Raw genomic sequence first — 16,811 nt, 5'->3', positions numbered from 1 at the left:
TTTAGGTCAATTAGTATTTGATGAGTTTGGTTGCCCTAGCATAGATATTTAGAATTCTTAGGTTTTCCTGATAGTTTCTTTTACTAATATGAAGTGTTCTTCTTTGTTTCTTTGACTAATTTTAATTTGAAAAGTTTTATCTGATATTAGTATTGCTACTCTAGCCTATTTATGAAGGCCATTTGCTTGCAGACTTTGTTCTAGCCTTTAATCTTGAATAGATATTTTGCCTAATTGTTTCTTGTTGGCAAAATATTTTATGTTCAAGCAAGCTAAGTACAACTATCCTGCCCAGATATTATTATTCATTTTTTATTGTTCTAGTCAAGTGAGACAATTTGAATGTTTGTTAGCTTTTAATTTTACTGTTTGGTGAGGATGTTTTGAATGTGCACACTTAATGATCATCTACTATACAGTGGAACCTATAGTATCATAGCACATTTTGATTTTTTAAAAACATATAGCATACTCTACTTAGTAATTCACTTGATATTTTTTTCTTAAGTGGTTAAAAAATGGAAGTATAACAACTCTGTGAGCCTGGTCTTTTGTTTGGATACTTCACTACCCAGAATGGAAAAATATAGAAAATATTTATAATTTTATTGTGAATGGCAGTGCAGAAGGTGCATTTATGACTGGTTTTGATATTATCTCATTTATATATTTAATATATTAAATTATTTCTGTGTCAGTAAGCTCTTCTCTGATGAGAAAATAAACTAATGTTCTCTATTTTAAATAATTAAATTATTTGAAAAGAACCGTACACTATCCTATTTATATTGACATGTGCTAGTTTAATGTCAAAGGCAGACTATGTGATAGGAACATGTTTTCAGAAAATGACATGACAATAATAAGCATTTTCAAATATTCTAATGTAAGTGGGCTTCTTTTATTTTGGTGACACTGAAATAGAATTAAGGGCCTTACATTTGCTATGCCTTTAGTGTTTTGCCCAGGTCAACCTTTTACCAGAAGTCTCTTACCTGTGTCTACTTAAAATCAAGGATTATGTGACAACTTCACTAGCCCATAAATGAGCTTTTAGAAATGATTTCACTATGTTACTTAATCTATTAGGCATATTAGGCATAATAATAACTGAGCAATTTTATCTCAGAAACTTATATTAACAAATCTATCCTAGATAAATTATTGACAGATTAAAAGTATCAAAGAATAAAAGCTACATTACTTTTAATACTTCATATTATGAGTGCTAAATTTTGTTAAGTGTATATATTAGAAAAAAATTATATTACACATATGAATCACTTAGGGAGTTATATTGAAACACATAAATTCTAAGTAATTATGAATTAGAACCCAGAAACCTCCGTTTTAAGTAAGCACATAATTCTCATGTAAGTTCTGCAACAAAACATAGTCAGTTGTTTATTATTCTTATTTTTCATACCACAGCCAAGTCAAGTTATTTTCCATGAGAATTTTCCTAATTTAATCTATTTTCAGTAGTCTCCATGATATGGTTCATATGCCTCTAACAATTTATACTGTGCAACCCAATAGTAGATAGAAGAGCATATGAAAACTTATATTTTCCATTTTAAAGCTATTTTTATTCACATATTTGTTGTAATATATATAATTACTAAAATTGAAGTATATTGTAAGTATAAATATAAATAATTGCTTTTAAAGAGCATGTAAATTATTGGACACGTTAGTCTCTTGATACTCTCTTTGCTTATGATGCAGTATTAAATATTTTGCAGTATAATACAATATTAAGGATTTTGTAGTATAAATAATTGGTAATTTACTATAATGTGACAGTTAACTGTTTGTTTGTTTTCTGCTCTCCTACTCTCTTTTGTTCCCTTTATCAGGTGATGCTTTTCCTTGGACCATCAACTTACATCACTTCAGCATATATACCCTTCTTGGAAAACAAGTAACACTTTGTCTTGTGGAACCTATGGGTTGTACCTCTACTCTAGCTGTAACATCTCAGAAACTACTTCCTACAGGACCTGATGTGAGACATTCATTTGTTGTCTGTCTCCATGTTGACCTAGAATCACTGGAGATAAAATGTTCAAATCCCCAGGTTGGTATAATTGACTTATGAAAGGAATGTTAAAAAGTAGTATATTTTAAAAACCATTATCATCCTTTTGTTTTTTGAACAGTGCTTCTTCTGTTAAGTACTCTAATTTATATTTTAACCAGACTATCAAAGAGTGGTTAAACTAAGAATTGCTTTGGAAGCCTTTCAGAATTTGTAATACAAATTTTTCTAAAGAGATATCAATTTCAGAATAAATGCTTCTATTGGATAATGGTATGAAATCAGCATCGGATGTGATGTTTTTAAACAGTGAAGAACATCTTACTATTAGACTAGAATGATTGGGCTGGGAAGTTGGCTCAGTGGTAGAGGGCTTGCCTTGCATGCCTGAGGCCCTGGGTTCAATTCCTCAGCACCACATAAGCAAAAAGAAAAAACCCAGAAGTGGCGCTGTGACTCAAGTGGTAGAGCGCTAGCCTTGAGCTGAAGAGCTGAAGGACAGTGCCTAGGCCCAGAGTTCAGGCCCCACAACCGGACCCCCCCCCCAAAAATAGACTAGAATGACCTATTGAAGTGATCACGTAAAATTTTCAATCAAACTTCCTTATCCTGATATATTTTAAGAAAACAAATGATACTACTGTATACTGTATCACAAATCCATTTGTTTTCAGTTGCATTAAGCCAATCATACTTTATTTCTCATATGTTCTTTTTCTTTTGTTTGTTTTTGTCAGTTGTGGGGCTTGAACTCTGGGCATGGGCGCTGTCCCTCAGCTCTTAAGGCAAGCACTCTACCGCTTGAGCCACAGCGCCACTTCCTCAAATGTATATTTTAATATGACTTAACATTACTTGGGTTTGTGAAAATTATTAATTACATGAAATTTGTAAATTCCTTCATTAAACTCAAGTAGGTTGAATTATATTTTTTATATAATCACTGTTGTGATTTTTAAAACAACTCTTTTTAGAATATTATTAGACCTTACAAGTACTCTATTCTGACTTTACTAGTTTTTAGCTCATTTTCAGAGTATTTTTAGGTAATTTCTGTCATCAATGAATATTTTATAGAGCATACTTAATACTATTTTTCCTCTCCTTTTTTCTTGGTCCTCTCCATCTTCCATATACTATACAGTTTGGTTTAACTTTTATGTGTTTTTGTTTACTTTGGAAAGATTGAATTATCTATTATGTTAGTAAGGGTCAGTGTTAAAAATGTAAACACTAAACAAGACAGCTGTTAAAACAACCCTGACAAAAACTTAACAGAATATCCCCAAATATAAGGCATTTTTAGAATCATTAGTAAATACTTTTGAATAACATTAAATGGTTCTGTTTAATGGTCATTATGACTCATAGTGGTAGAGAAGAGAGTGATTATAAGTTGATTTACCATCTCATAGATTACTCTCTGAGTGTTACTAGTAATGATTGCTTTGAGGTGTTTCCTAGAGGAATGGAAATTTATAGATAGTATTGTGTTCCTTGTAAAAATGTCCTATCCCCTGTATATTAGAATATGACCATATGTAGTAATAAGGTTATGACAGGTAAGCAAATTAAAATGAAATTATCAATCACATCCTTATAAAAAGCAGAAATTTAAATACAAAAGCAGAATGTGATATGATGAGACATAGAGTGAGTAGCATGTCAATGGCAGAACTGATAGAGCTGCAGTCTTTAACTCATTTTTTGGTAGATGGTGAGGGATAGAAGAGTCTGGTTTCATTTTTAAGCACCATTTATTCAGAAAGAATTGGCCTTTCTCCTTGTATTTTTCTTGGCACCTTTTAAAAAACTGTAGATTTGTGTGTTCACTTCTAGGTCTCATTGTTCTGTTTTTAATGCTAGTACAATCATTGTATTTTGGTTTTTGTTGTATATTTTTAAATCAGGTACTATAATGACTCGTGCATTTTTCCTTGTTTTCTGTAAAGCTTCTGCACCCTGTGCAGCTTCAGCTGCTGAGTGTTTTCATTTGTTTTGTTTTTTTGGATTCTTTTTTGTTACTGTGGCTTCAGCCTTATTTTAGGATTATTTCTTCTATTTCAGTGAAAAATATCATTGGTATTTTGATGAGGATTGCATTGAATATGTAGGTTGCTTTGGGTAGTATGGGAAATTTAATATTGATTTTTTTCTAATTCTTGATTACAGGCTATCTTGTTTATGTGTGTCTTCAGTTTCTTCTGGCAACTTTTGTAATTTTTTTGTAGAGGTATTTCATTTTTTCCTCATCATTATTATTATGGATGGGTTTGATTCCTATTTCAAGTAATTGACTCATAGTTATAGAAATGCTACTGATTTCTTTTTTAATATATTTTTTCTATGTATATACATATATATTTTTATTATTTTTTTTGTCAGTCGTGGGAGTTGAACTCTGAGTTTGGGCACTGTCCTGAGCTCTTCAGCTCAAGACTAGTGCTCTACTACTTGAGCCACAGTGCTACTTCTGGTTTTCTGATGGTTAATTAGAGATAAGAATCTTATGGACAATCCTGCCTTGGGCTGGTTTTGACCTGTGATTCTCAGATTTCAGTCTCCTTAGTAGCTAGGATTATAGGCATGAGCCACTGGCACCCGGCTCTGTGTATAGATTTTGTGTCCTGCAAGTTTATTGAATTTAGTTATTAGTTCTGATGCTTTATTAGTAGAGACATCAGGATTTTTATCTATAAAAACTATGTCATTTCAGTAAATGTTTGAATTCCTTTTTTTCTTTGTGATTTGGAATGTTTGATTGCTTTAGGTAGGAGTTCTTGTGCTTTGCTGAAGAAGAGTGGTGAAAATGAATACTTTTTTTTTTTCATTCCTTGGAGATAACCTCCTTTTTTTTCTTCCTTTCTTAGGATGCTGGCTTTTGGCTTATTATACATTGCCTTTATTATATTGAAGTGTATTTCTTCTAGACCTGGTTTGTTCACTTTTGTCATTGAAGTGTGTTAAGTTTCATAAGATGCTTTTCTTCATCTATTAACATGATCATATAGAATTTTTTTTATTCTCTTCATGTAATGAATCTCAGTTACTGACTTCCATATGTTGGATTTTCCTTATGTCCATGAGATGAACCCCAGTCAGTCATTGTGAATAATGGTTCCAGTGTGCTCTGATAATCAGTGTTTATTTGAAAACTTCTGCATTTATGCCCTTTAGCTTTTTGTTGTTGTTGTTGTGTTTTCATCTGGTTTTATATCAGAATTAGGTCTCTACTCTCTAGTCTTCTTCTCTGATTTATTATTGTTTTCCTATTACAGATTTTCTCTTTGTTTTCTTCCTTTTTTTAACTTCCTTGAGATATATTAATAGGTTGTTTGAGATATTTGATACAGGAATTGCGATTGCTAAAGAAATTCCCTTTTAGTATTACATGTGTGTGTGTGGGGTGTGTGTGTGTGTGTGTGAGAGAGAGAGAGAGAGAGAGAGAGAGAGAGAGAGAGAGATGTCATGTTTTCATTGTCATTTATTTCCAGAAATATTTTAATTGATTTCTTCTTGCTTTTTTTGGATATTCAATAGCAACTTGTTTAATATTCATTTTTTATATATGTTCTAAAGTTTGGATTATTATTTTCCAGTTTTGTTTTATTTTAGTCTGAAAAGATACTTTGTATGGTTTCTATCTTGGAGGACCTTCATGTACTATTGAAAGAATGTATCTTCTGCAATTATTAGATGGAACATTATATATATGCTTGTTAAGTACATTTATTCTATTGTTTTTCTGCAAATTTGTAGACTGAAAATCTCTCCATTGCTGAAAGTAGTGTGTTAAAGTTCCTGAATATTTATCAGTATTTTTCTCCCCCTTTATACCTATTAATGCTTGGTTTATGCTTATACATTGAGGTGCATATACATAAATATGTATATATAACATGAGTATATATATATATATATGTGAAACATGAGTATTTTACATACTGTGCTTAATATTAAAACATTCTTAATTTGTAGAATTACAGTTCATTGATAGATTTCTGATGATTTGTTCTTATTAATTTATGTGTTGTTGCGAGTTTCTTTGCATGAGTCCTGGGACTTGAACTCAGGGCCTAGGCACTGTGCCTGAGCTTCTTTTGCTCAAGGTAGCACTCTACCACTTGAGTCATAATGCTACTTCTGGCTTTTCTGTTGATATGGTACTGACGAATTGAACCCAGGGCCTCATGCATGCTAGGCAAGCACTCTACCAGTAAGCCATATTTCTTTATCTCAGAATAATTGATCATTTAAAAAATAATTTTCTAGTATAGATGCAGTCTCTTAGCCTTTGTTTCTCTGGAAATGTATTCATTTTTTATTTATTTCTAAATTATAGCTTTGCTAAGTACAGATGGCAATCTTTTCCTTCAGTTCTGTAAAAAATTTTGTACTGTTCTTCTTTGGTCTTTAAGGTTTCTGCTGACAAGTATGCTCTTGGGCAAATTGGAACACTATTGTTGTTATTGGTATTATGTGGTTGTACAAAGAAGTTACAATTCCATAAGATGTACTGTACAGTGCATCTTGAACAATGCCACCCCTTTCATCCTTCTCACCCATTTCCCCCTCCCTTCCCTACCCTCAAGTTACATAAAAATTAAATTTTTCATAATGTACAATATAATGACTGCATTTGCTTACCCTTTGAGCACTCTTAAGTGTTACTTTTTTCCTTGCCTTTATGTCTATTATTCATCTTATTTGACTATATCTCTTGATGTCAAAATTTTTTGACCTCTTGACTGCTGACATTAGACATCCTTGAACACAGGTTTGATGAGTTTTATGTTACTGTCTCCTTGAATAAATCTTTGTACAACAATGGCTTTCTAAATGCCCTCTTAAACCTCATTAACCTAAATATTTGACATCTTGCCAGTGCTGCAAGGGTCTTGTAAGGCTTCTGGATTCCTATTATTCTTTGTTTTTCCTCTCCTCCAATTATATATTTTCAGAGGCCATCTTTAAGCTCTGTAATTCTTAAAAAAATTTTTTTTAATTGTGAAAATACCATACAGAGGGGTTACAATTAGATGGGCAAGGTAATGAGTATATTTCTTATCAAGCATTGTTGCCCCCTCCTTTGTTTCCCCTTCCCATTCCCCCCCACCAAAGTTGTAAAGTTCATTTTTCGACATAACGTCTTGTACATCTCATTGTTCCAATGGGTCCTGTATCCCTATTTAAACAATTAGTTTTTTCCCTTCCCCTCAACAAATTATACCAACATCAAATATAGTGAAAACAGGGGTTATACCATGGGGGAGGGGGAGTGACATACTAGAGCTCCCCTATACCCAGCAATCCCACTTTTAGGCATTTACCTGAATGATCTGCAGTTCTTTTGTTCATTAGATTTGTTCTTATATTTCTGCTGCATTTATGATAGAAGTGCCATGTTTTTAATTCTTCTTACTATATATATATATATATATATTTTTTTTTTTTTGGTTGGTCATTGGGCTTGAACTCTGGGCCCTGGAAGCTGTCCCTCAGTTCTTCAGCTAAAGGCGAGCACTCTACTAGTTGAGCCACAGCGTTACTTCCGGTTTTCTGGTGGTTTATTGGAGATAAGAGTCTCATGGACTTTTCTGCCCAGGCTGCCTTTGAACCAAGATTCTCAGATCTCAGCCTCCTGAGTAGCTAGGATTCCAGGAATGAGCAGCACCCAGCTTACTATAATTTTTGCTTTAAGGATTGGTCTTTTTAAAGATATTATTAGCTTATATAAATTACATAGGGGGAATTTTTATTCTTACATCTCCTCACATGTTTACTCTGTATTTCAATCAATTTAATTCCCCTAAACCACACTTTCTGCTCCTCTCACCCTAAAAGATAGTCCCCCCAACAGGCTTCCTTATTCCATTTTCCTAGTTAGAAATTACTTCAACAATATTCAGCTTTCTTTATCCTTACTGCTAACACATCTGTCCCACTTGTCCCCATATGTGCTAATGGGCTCCAGTGCTACTGTCGCATCTTGGGTTTACATTCTAGTCCTGGTTAGGACCAAAATCTACCCTGCTACCTAATCTATACTGTTGAAGTGAATCATAGCCCAAGATTGTTGCAACTAGCCTTAAATGATGCTGGATAGAATAGGTGATCTTTAGACAGGGCAATTTTTCTACCTGTCCCCTTTGCTGTTACAAACATTTATATACATGTCTTTCTATAGACAGTGGTTTTCACAGGAAGGGGAGGATATTTAGGAGGAAAATGGTTGAATCTTATAGTAAATATAACTGACCTTTTCTAAAATGATTAAAGTGATAATTTTACATTGTCATCCCAGGAGAATGAGTGTTAAGTTGTTCTGTATTCTTGCTAATAATTGCAGTGGTTATGTTTTTAATTGCACACATTCTAATATTATGGCTTTGATTGGCCAAGTGTTTCAATTTTATTTGAATATTGAATCTCAAATATTTATCCTCAAATATTGGTGTAACTTTTTTTTAGGAGAGAGAGAAGAACCTGAGTTTTCTGTTAGCTGCTTCTTTGAAAATAAAAATATGTTTAAAATTTATGTCATAGTTTGCTTAGTACTTTAAAGAAAATATACTTGTTGACATTCATTTACAGCTTTTTAATGATTACAGTTAAAAGTAGCAACAAGAGGCCCCGGCATTGGTGGCTCATGCCTGTAATCCTAGCTACTCAGGAGGCTGAGGTCTGAGGATCATGGTTCAAAGCCAGCCTGGGCAGGAAAGTCCATGAGACTCTTATCTCCAATAAACCACTAGAAAACCAAAGTGGCACTGTGGCTCAAGTGGTAGAGCGTTAGCATTCAACTGAAGAGCTTAGGGACAGCGCCCAGACCCAGGGTTCAAGCCCTACAACCGACCAAAAAAATAAAAAAGTAGCAACAAGAGAACAGCATTTTAGATAAATAAGCCTCATGCTCTTAGATATATGTAGAACTTGTTCTCTTTGGTTTATACTCTCCATATTCTAAGTTCTTTTAAGAAATCAGTATTAAAATGGGAACTTGTTTTGCAACAAAATTGCTTCTTTTTAGTGGGGAAAGTTATCATTATGAAGGAGAAGAAATGTTGAACTAAAATTCCACTCAGAAGTTTTGTGTGTATGGGTTTTTAGCATTTTCTTTGTGCAGGTGTTTAGCATTTTCTAGACGTTAGAGTATTTTTAAAGAAAAATACCTATAACCTGAGATTTTATAACATCAGTACTCAAAAAACAGAAGAATACTCTAAACCCAAGTACTGTTTTACATCAAGTAAGGATCGACACTCTTTTTTTATGCATCTGTTCTGCCCACATGAGAAGCCAGCTTCATCATCTGGATGTGTCCTGGAGCTGAAATGTCTTATAAATATAAGAATTTCACTTTTTAAAAATGGCCAACAGAATATGGTATCCAGCTGTGGATTTGCTTATATATCATGTTTGCATTTTTCCCTGAGCTTGTTTTATACAGTATATGGCAATATGTTGTCATACAAATTCCATGATTAATGTTTATTTATGAAATCTTATATAAATATCTTAGAACTCAGTCAAACAATGTGCAAGTAAAATAGTTTTTTTCAGAATTTGGAAAGTACAAATCCCAGAGGAGTAGTAGATTGACTAAGTTCTTTACAAAAAAAAAGTCTCATATGTAACCTTTTCCTTTTCCAATTCTATTTTATATCATTCTGGTTTTTTTTTTTTTTGCTGTTGGTTATGGTGCTTGAACTCTGGGTCTGAGCGCTGTCCCTCAGCTCTTTAGCTGAGGGCTAGAGCCCTACCACTTGAGCTACAGCACCACCTCCTTTATATCATTCTTTTACAACTTGTTTTGCCATGTGGGAAATACAGTTTATAGCTTAGAAAACTAAAGAATGTTTAGATGTGGAAATTATTCAGAAATAAGGATAGCAATCATTTTGTAATTTATACATTAATTATTTTGTGTTATATATTTGTTTTCTAAGTTTGACTCTATCCTGAGTATATCGGATATGTTTACATTTGTTTCATTATTGATATCTCAATTAGTGGTGCTTACTATCATTGTTTTAATTCATAGAAGTGATTGGTTAATTATAAAATATGCTGTGTGTATGACACTGATTATAAGTATGAATAAATCATCAATAGTAAAACTGTTGGTAGGTATTTGTTTTGCTGATTCTTTTATTTTTCAGTTGAATTTTCTTATGTTTACATTTTAATAGATTGTGACTAGATGTTGAAAACTGTTTTCTCTCCTGCTCAGGTCCAACTCTTTTATGAACTAGCTGATACCATGAATAAGGTCTGGAATAAGATTCAGAAGAGAAGCAACCTCAGTCCATCTTCAGTCTACCCAGAGACAGTGGCAGGCCCTGTTCCTAGTTCTCCAGTTCGAAGCAGTGTAGGTACAGCTCCTCCAGATACTAGCACATGCAGCCCATCTGGAGACATTGGAACTACTACTGAGGTAAGTGTTTTAGCAAAATTCTGTTACTAAATGTAGGGTAATATATAACACAGAGTTCCGTATCAGTATAGAGGGTAAACGTGACCTCACCACTGTGGAAGCTGCCAGATTCAGAGGGCTCATGAAGTGTTCTGGTAGCAGTGACTGTGTAATATGTTCCTTTGAGGTCCAAGTATTTTTTATCACTTACAGTAGGTTGTGAGGTAGTTTGAGATCATGCAGGGTCTGTGCAATGGTAGAAAGTTAGGACATGGTAAAGGTGTGTTTCCTCAGGGGTTTAGAAACATAGAAGCTGAGTGTAAAAGAGGCTCTGAGCCTAAGCCACCTTTTAAAATCAGGAAATTACTGTTATGTTTACTTTAGTAATTTTCAGCCCTGTGACCACCCTAACCTCATCTGGCATACCAGTGCTTTTTTATATAACAAATATTTTATAATGGCTTCTTTATTGTCCTACAGTAAAAACAAAAGATATAATATGAAATAAAAATAAAAAAATTATAGAACACACACTTTTTTTTTTTTTTGCCAGTCCTGGTTCTTGAACTCTGGGCCTGGCTGCTGTCCCTGAGCTTTTGTGCGCAAGGCTAGCACTCTACAACTTGAACCACAGCCCCATGGCCTTTTCTGCCTGGACTGGTTTCACAGTGATGCTCAGATCTCAGCTTCCGTAGTAGATAAGATTATAGGCATAAGCCAGCAGCTCCTGGCTTATACATATAATTTTAAAATATGAAATAAATAGTGTACAAAGGAAAATGAGATATAGTAATGTGCATTATAAAAGTGCTTTGTCCTGACTTCATTGGAAGACAAAATGGAGTAGTCAAATACATGTAATGACTGAACATGATGGTTACAAATAGATTTGTCCAAGTCAATACTAAATACCACAAATTCTATTGTTTTTCTGAAATAATGACAACTTTTTGAACAAAGCATAGTTAATTCTTTTACTTTAGTGGTTGCAATTATGAAACTCAGTATAAACTCATTCAAAATGAAAAAGTTTTTAGATTTTAAAAGTCTATGATCAATTTTTTTTTTGCTGGATGTGGGGCCTAAACTCTGGGCCTGGGCGCTGTCCCTCAGCTTTTCAGCTCAAGGCTAGCACTCTACCACTTGAGCCACAGAGACCACTTCTGTTTTTTTCTGCTTATGTGGGACTGAGAAATCAAACCAAGGGCCTCATGCATGTAAAGCAAGCACTCTACCACTGAGCCACCTTCCCAGCCCAGTTCAAATATTTGTAAATAGTGTTTACCTATGTGATTTGTTTGTGAAAGTATATTATTCTTGATTGTACATTCTGACTCTAAACCCTTAAATTGCAATAGTGACATAAAATCATCAAGTCAATCTAAAACATCATCATTCATGTCCAGAAAAACCAATACTACTAAATTTTCTTGCTGTGGATTACTATTCTGAAGTATTTGGAGATAGATAGTATGTTTTTGTTTTTTCATAAAGGTACCATTCCCTCTGGAAACAAAGTTATTGGAAAAGTACAGAATAACTGAATACAATAACTGAATGTTAACTTTTTATTTTAAAAATCAATGAAAACAAATGAGCTCTGAAGGGCATATTTCGCCTTCTATGAGGTGTTTAAACATATTGGGGTGGATATATTTAACCCCTTGCACAAACAACTTCTCTCTTCTGTATATTCCAAAGCTTAAGATACACAATGACTTGTTATTTCTTCTTTTCTCTTTTGTTTTCTTTTTCCTTTCCAAATGAGTAAAAGGTACAAAGTTCATATCTCAGGAACCCGTATAAAATTATTGGAATATACCTGTTCTAGAGCAATGGCAGCAATTTTTTTTAAATTGGTGATCCTCAATCTTATACAGAAGCTTTGAGTAGTTTACAATAAAGAAAGCTGCTTAACTTTATTGAATGCAGCAGCTGCAAATTTTTTAAAATTACAAATTCTTATTTCTTTTCTATCTTTAATACTGTATAAGATGTACTTTGTGAAATTTGGTACAAAGCAAAGTATAAAATAATAAATTACTAGACAAGGTAATTGTAAGATAAATTGATAAATGAACTTAAATCTGGAGACAGTGGAAGTGTTCCATTAAACATTTGTTTGCTAGTCCTGTTTTTAGGAAATGATAGGCTGAACCTAACTTTCTATTTTAAAATTATTCTTTTGGAACAAGACATTTAAAAACTGTTACATGTGTAGGAGTCACAGAAATGATCATAGTTGTTAGGAACTGCTATTTAAATGTTAGTGTATTAATGGTATAATGATATACTTTGTTTTTTTTCCTTTCCACACAGGACTTTAATGAGAAGCTATCCCACTCAGGGACAATAGATAAGCATTGAATACAAGTGATTAAAATCAGAATTTAAAGTTTGTGGATATAGTAATAATTTTTTGTCAAATGCCAAACTGTCTATATCTCAAAAATAACTTTTTATTTTCCACTTGATGGAATAGTATGCTACCACAAACACTTACATTTTTGAAGATTATTATGTTTAGCTAATATTTGTTGGACATTTAGTGTATGGCTGCCTCAAGACTATGCAACCTATGCCTCATTAATTACTCCTGACACCATGAAGCAAATATTGTCAACCATATGTAGAGATAAAGTAATTCCTGGGGAGGTTAATTAATTGCCCAAGGAGGTATAGCTACTAAATAACAGAGGTGGGACTGACTCCAGGTCTACTAAACATCAGAAAACCTTTCACTGAATTATGAAAGTTATGTATTACATTGCTTACAATTTTTCATCAAGTATTAGAGGAATGAAAATTATACATACATACATACATACATACATACATACATACATATATACACACTTTGACACAACAACGTAAAACCTTTATAGATGGGGAGACAAAGGCTTGGAAGGAAACATGCGTCATGTGCTTCTCACTTTTGTATCTAAGAATCTGAGATTAATAAGAAACAGTCCATCAAAGCCAAAAAAATTAGTTGGGATGTGGGGTGTGTATGCATGTGTATATACAATAGTGAATTCTAATAAGGCAAACAAATGAATTTAGGGAACTTGAACTTATTTCACTTCCCTATACAGTTGGATAATGGGAGACTTTAGAATTATAAAATGTACAACCTATCCTACATATCATGATAGACTGAATGTGAAATGTTACAGAAATAAATACATTCTACATTTATAGAACTCGTCTGTAAGATTTGTAGAGATTTTGTAGAATGACATTATAATTCTTTAAAAAGTGAATAAGACAAGGTAACAATTTTGCTTTAGTAGGTTTACAGTATAATAGACTAGGAGAATGTTGTCTTTATCAGCAGTAGTACAAGAACTAAAGGGAAAGATTAAGATAGGAAGAAAAATGGGAGGGGCAAGTTGCTTAGTTAAAGAAACATATTCTGGATTTGCTAGGTAGCTTAGTGGAAGAATGCTTGCCTAGCATGCATAAACCAAGTACCACAAAAGAAACAAAAGACAAATTAATTCTGATTTTAATAGGATCTTTACATGGCTGCAATTCATTTGAAATTAGAACTCTGTAGCTTTTTTTTTTCTGATTGTGATCTGAAGATCAATAATGAATTTACTCATAGTGGATTTGTTTTGTGCTGCCTATGGAATTAAGCTGATCTATTTGACAAAGGAGTAATTATTAAAGACTCAATAAAAATTTTGTTAGTTAATATTCAAAACAAACCATGTAAAACAGCTCACAGAAACTCCTTAGTACAACTACTTAGTGATAAAAAATAAAATTAATTAAATTTTAAAAATAAGCTATCAGGCTAGGTGCCAGTGGCTTATGCCTGCCCAGGAGTCTGAGATTTGAGGATCATAGTTCAAAGTTAGACAGGGCAGGAAAGTCTTATCTTTCAGTTAACCACCAATAAAGTGGAGCTATGTTTCAGATGATAGAGTGCTAGCCTTGAACAAACAAACAGATCTTAACAACAGAACCCAAGCCCTGAGTTCAATACCCAGGACTGGAACAAAAAAATAATAATAAAGGATCAATGTGTTTTGGTTGAGATCTATATAGAGAAATACCAAACATTTTCCAAATGTGTCTTCTTTGCCTATATAATTATGATCAATAAAAGAAATATGTGATTTGAAATCTCTGTATGCATCTAAGTTTAAACAACTCTGAAAGTGAGCTGATAAAGATTAATACAAAAATATAATGGTTATTTTTCCCAGTATGTACAAATACTTTATGATTCAACTGTGCTTGTTCAGTTCTATCAAAATGTACATTTTGTACCCAGACTTTCATGTCTCATTTCCTATTGCTTTTCTTACTTCTAGAACTATGCTGAATAATAATTGCAACTTTCCTTTCTTTTATTTTTCAGTTCTATTTGGCAAGCTATGTTGTTGTGTTTCTTCGAATAATCATGTTAAAACATGGCTTAGTATTTTGAAGAACATGTCTTTATATTTAAATGTGTCTCCCAGGGAGAGATAAGAGTCATACTTTGTTTGAATAGGCTCAAAAGTCTTTTATGCCTTTTTGGACTTGACATTCCTAAACAGTTTTACCAGCCCTTCTTGTATTCACCATTATCTAGTGATCTTTTAATTACAAGATGACATTCTATTAGCAAAATCGTCATGTAATGAACAGAGCTACCTGTAAATAGATTTAAATATATTGTGCATGTTTGGGGTTAATTATATCACTACTTGCCAACTTTTTAAATTTTTTGGCATAGATAAAAAAATGGTATTGATGAGTAGGGTAATCAGAAAAGCTCCAGATTGCTCAGTGTCATTTCTCCAAGCCTCACTGTGAAAACTCTTAAGGGTTTGCAAGTTAATGTGTTAACATCTCTATGATATATCCCACTAGTAAGCAATTTCTGAGTTATAGTTTGTTTTTGATAAACATATTCTTTATACTTTTCTTATTGCCTCACTAGCAGACGTTAGTAAACCAGAAGTTATTATATTTGTTTTGTTTTCATAATTATAACCCCTTTTCTTCTTGTTATGATAAATATTATGATAGATAACAGCACAGGGATATGGCAGTACACTATCAGATTAGCATGGCATAATCTTCTTCATATAACCAGGACCAAAAATAAAATATTAAACAGAAACAACATAGTTATTAACTATCCAACCATAATTTCAAAAGAAGCTATTCATCAGTTACATATGGTATATTATTGACTAATTGGCTGTTCTGGGTCAGTACCAGTGCTCTTGTCTTTTCAAAAACTGCAAACATACATTAAGACCTACTAAATTTAAAATGATTAACTTACACTATGTATAGAATTTCCCTGAACCACAGGCCAAACAAAATACATTTTATCAGGTAAATTTCTATTAGCTTTCTATTTTGGAATACTTGATAAACTAAGTATTTTACATTTAGTATCTCCTTTAATTCCCAAACCAGTTTTATGAGATGGATAATATAGTTTAATTAATTAATTTATTTATTTTTGTTGGTGATGGAGTTTGAACTCTGGGCCTGGATACTGTCCCTCAGCTCTTCAGCTCAAGGTGAGTGCTCTACCACTTGAGCCACAGTGCCACTTTTGATTTTCTGATGGTTTATTGGAGATAAGGGTCTCAGGGACTTTCCTGCCCAGGGTTGGCTTTGAACTGTGATCCTTAGATCTCAGCTTCCTGAGTAGCTAGGATTACAATGCATAAGCCACTGGTGTACAGCTTAATTAAAATTTTTATAGTAAGGAATTTGTAGCAGGAGAGGGTAAATAATTCACTCAAAGGACAGAAATACTAACTGGCAAAACTACAATTAAAACTTCTGTACTCCAGAGTCTTATATACCTCTTATTTTTGTCGGTTGTGGGACTTGAACTCAGGGTCTAGATGCTGTTCCTAAGCTCTTTTGCTCAAGGATAGCTGTCTACCACTTTGAGCCACAACGCCACTTCTGGGTTTTTGATGGTAACTTAGAGATAAGAGTCTCATGGACTTTCCTGCCCAGAGTGGCTTTGAACCACGATCCTCAGATTTCAGCTTTCTGATTAGTTAGCATTACAGACATGAGGTCACCAGCCCCTGGCATGAGTATACAATATTTTTATTACATTAAATTTACAGTTTGATCCATTGGTGAATCTTTATCACTTTAATAAGTTGTTGTCTGTGAGTTTTTTCTAGTATGTGTGTGTGTGTGTGTGTGTGTGTGTGTGTGTGTGTAACAACATGATTCCCAAATTGTCTATTATTTTTATCCTCTTTCTGTATTTTCTATTATTTTTATCCTCTTTCTCCATGTTCCTTAACAATCAATCTCCCTTCCATTCTGCTTTCATTATGTTTGTGTTTTTCTTTTTTTTTTACTCAAATATTC

The 16,811-nt window shown here is 33.2% G+C and overlaps 1 protein-coding gene across 1 annotated transcript in view; it reads left to right on the top strand.

The window, feature by feature from the left end:
- Positions 1–16,811, top strand: part of Vps13b (vacuolar protein sorting 13 homolog B (yeast)) — a 548,051-nt gene that overhangs the window by 226,928 nt on the left and 304,312 nt on the right. Inside the window, exons 23-24 of the mRNA XM_013012393.1 lie at positions 1,860–2,080; positions 10,275–10,478. Coding sequence (XP_012867847.1) covers positions 1,860–2,080; positions 10,275–10,478 — 425 coding nt within the window. The remainder of the gene's footprint in view (positions 1–1,859; positions 2,081–10,274; positions 10,479–16,811) is intronic.

Source organism: Dipodomys ordii, unplaced genomic scaffold, assembly GCF_000151885.1.
Source record: "Dipodomys ordii isolate 6190 unplaced genomic scaffold, Dord_2.0 Scaffold17, whole genome shotgun sequence".
Taxonomy (NCBI): Eukaryota; Metazoa; Chordata; class Mammalia; order Rodentia; family Heteromyidae; genus Dipodomys; species Dipodomys ordii.
The sequence above is the reverse complement of the archived record's forward strand: the minus strand, read 5'-3'. Positions and strand labels throughout refer to the sequence as shown.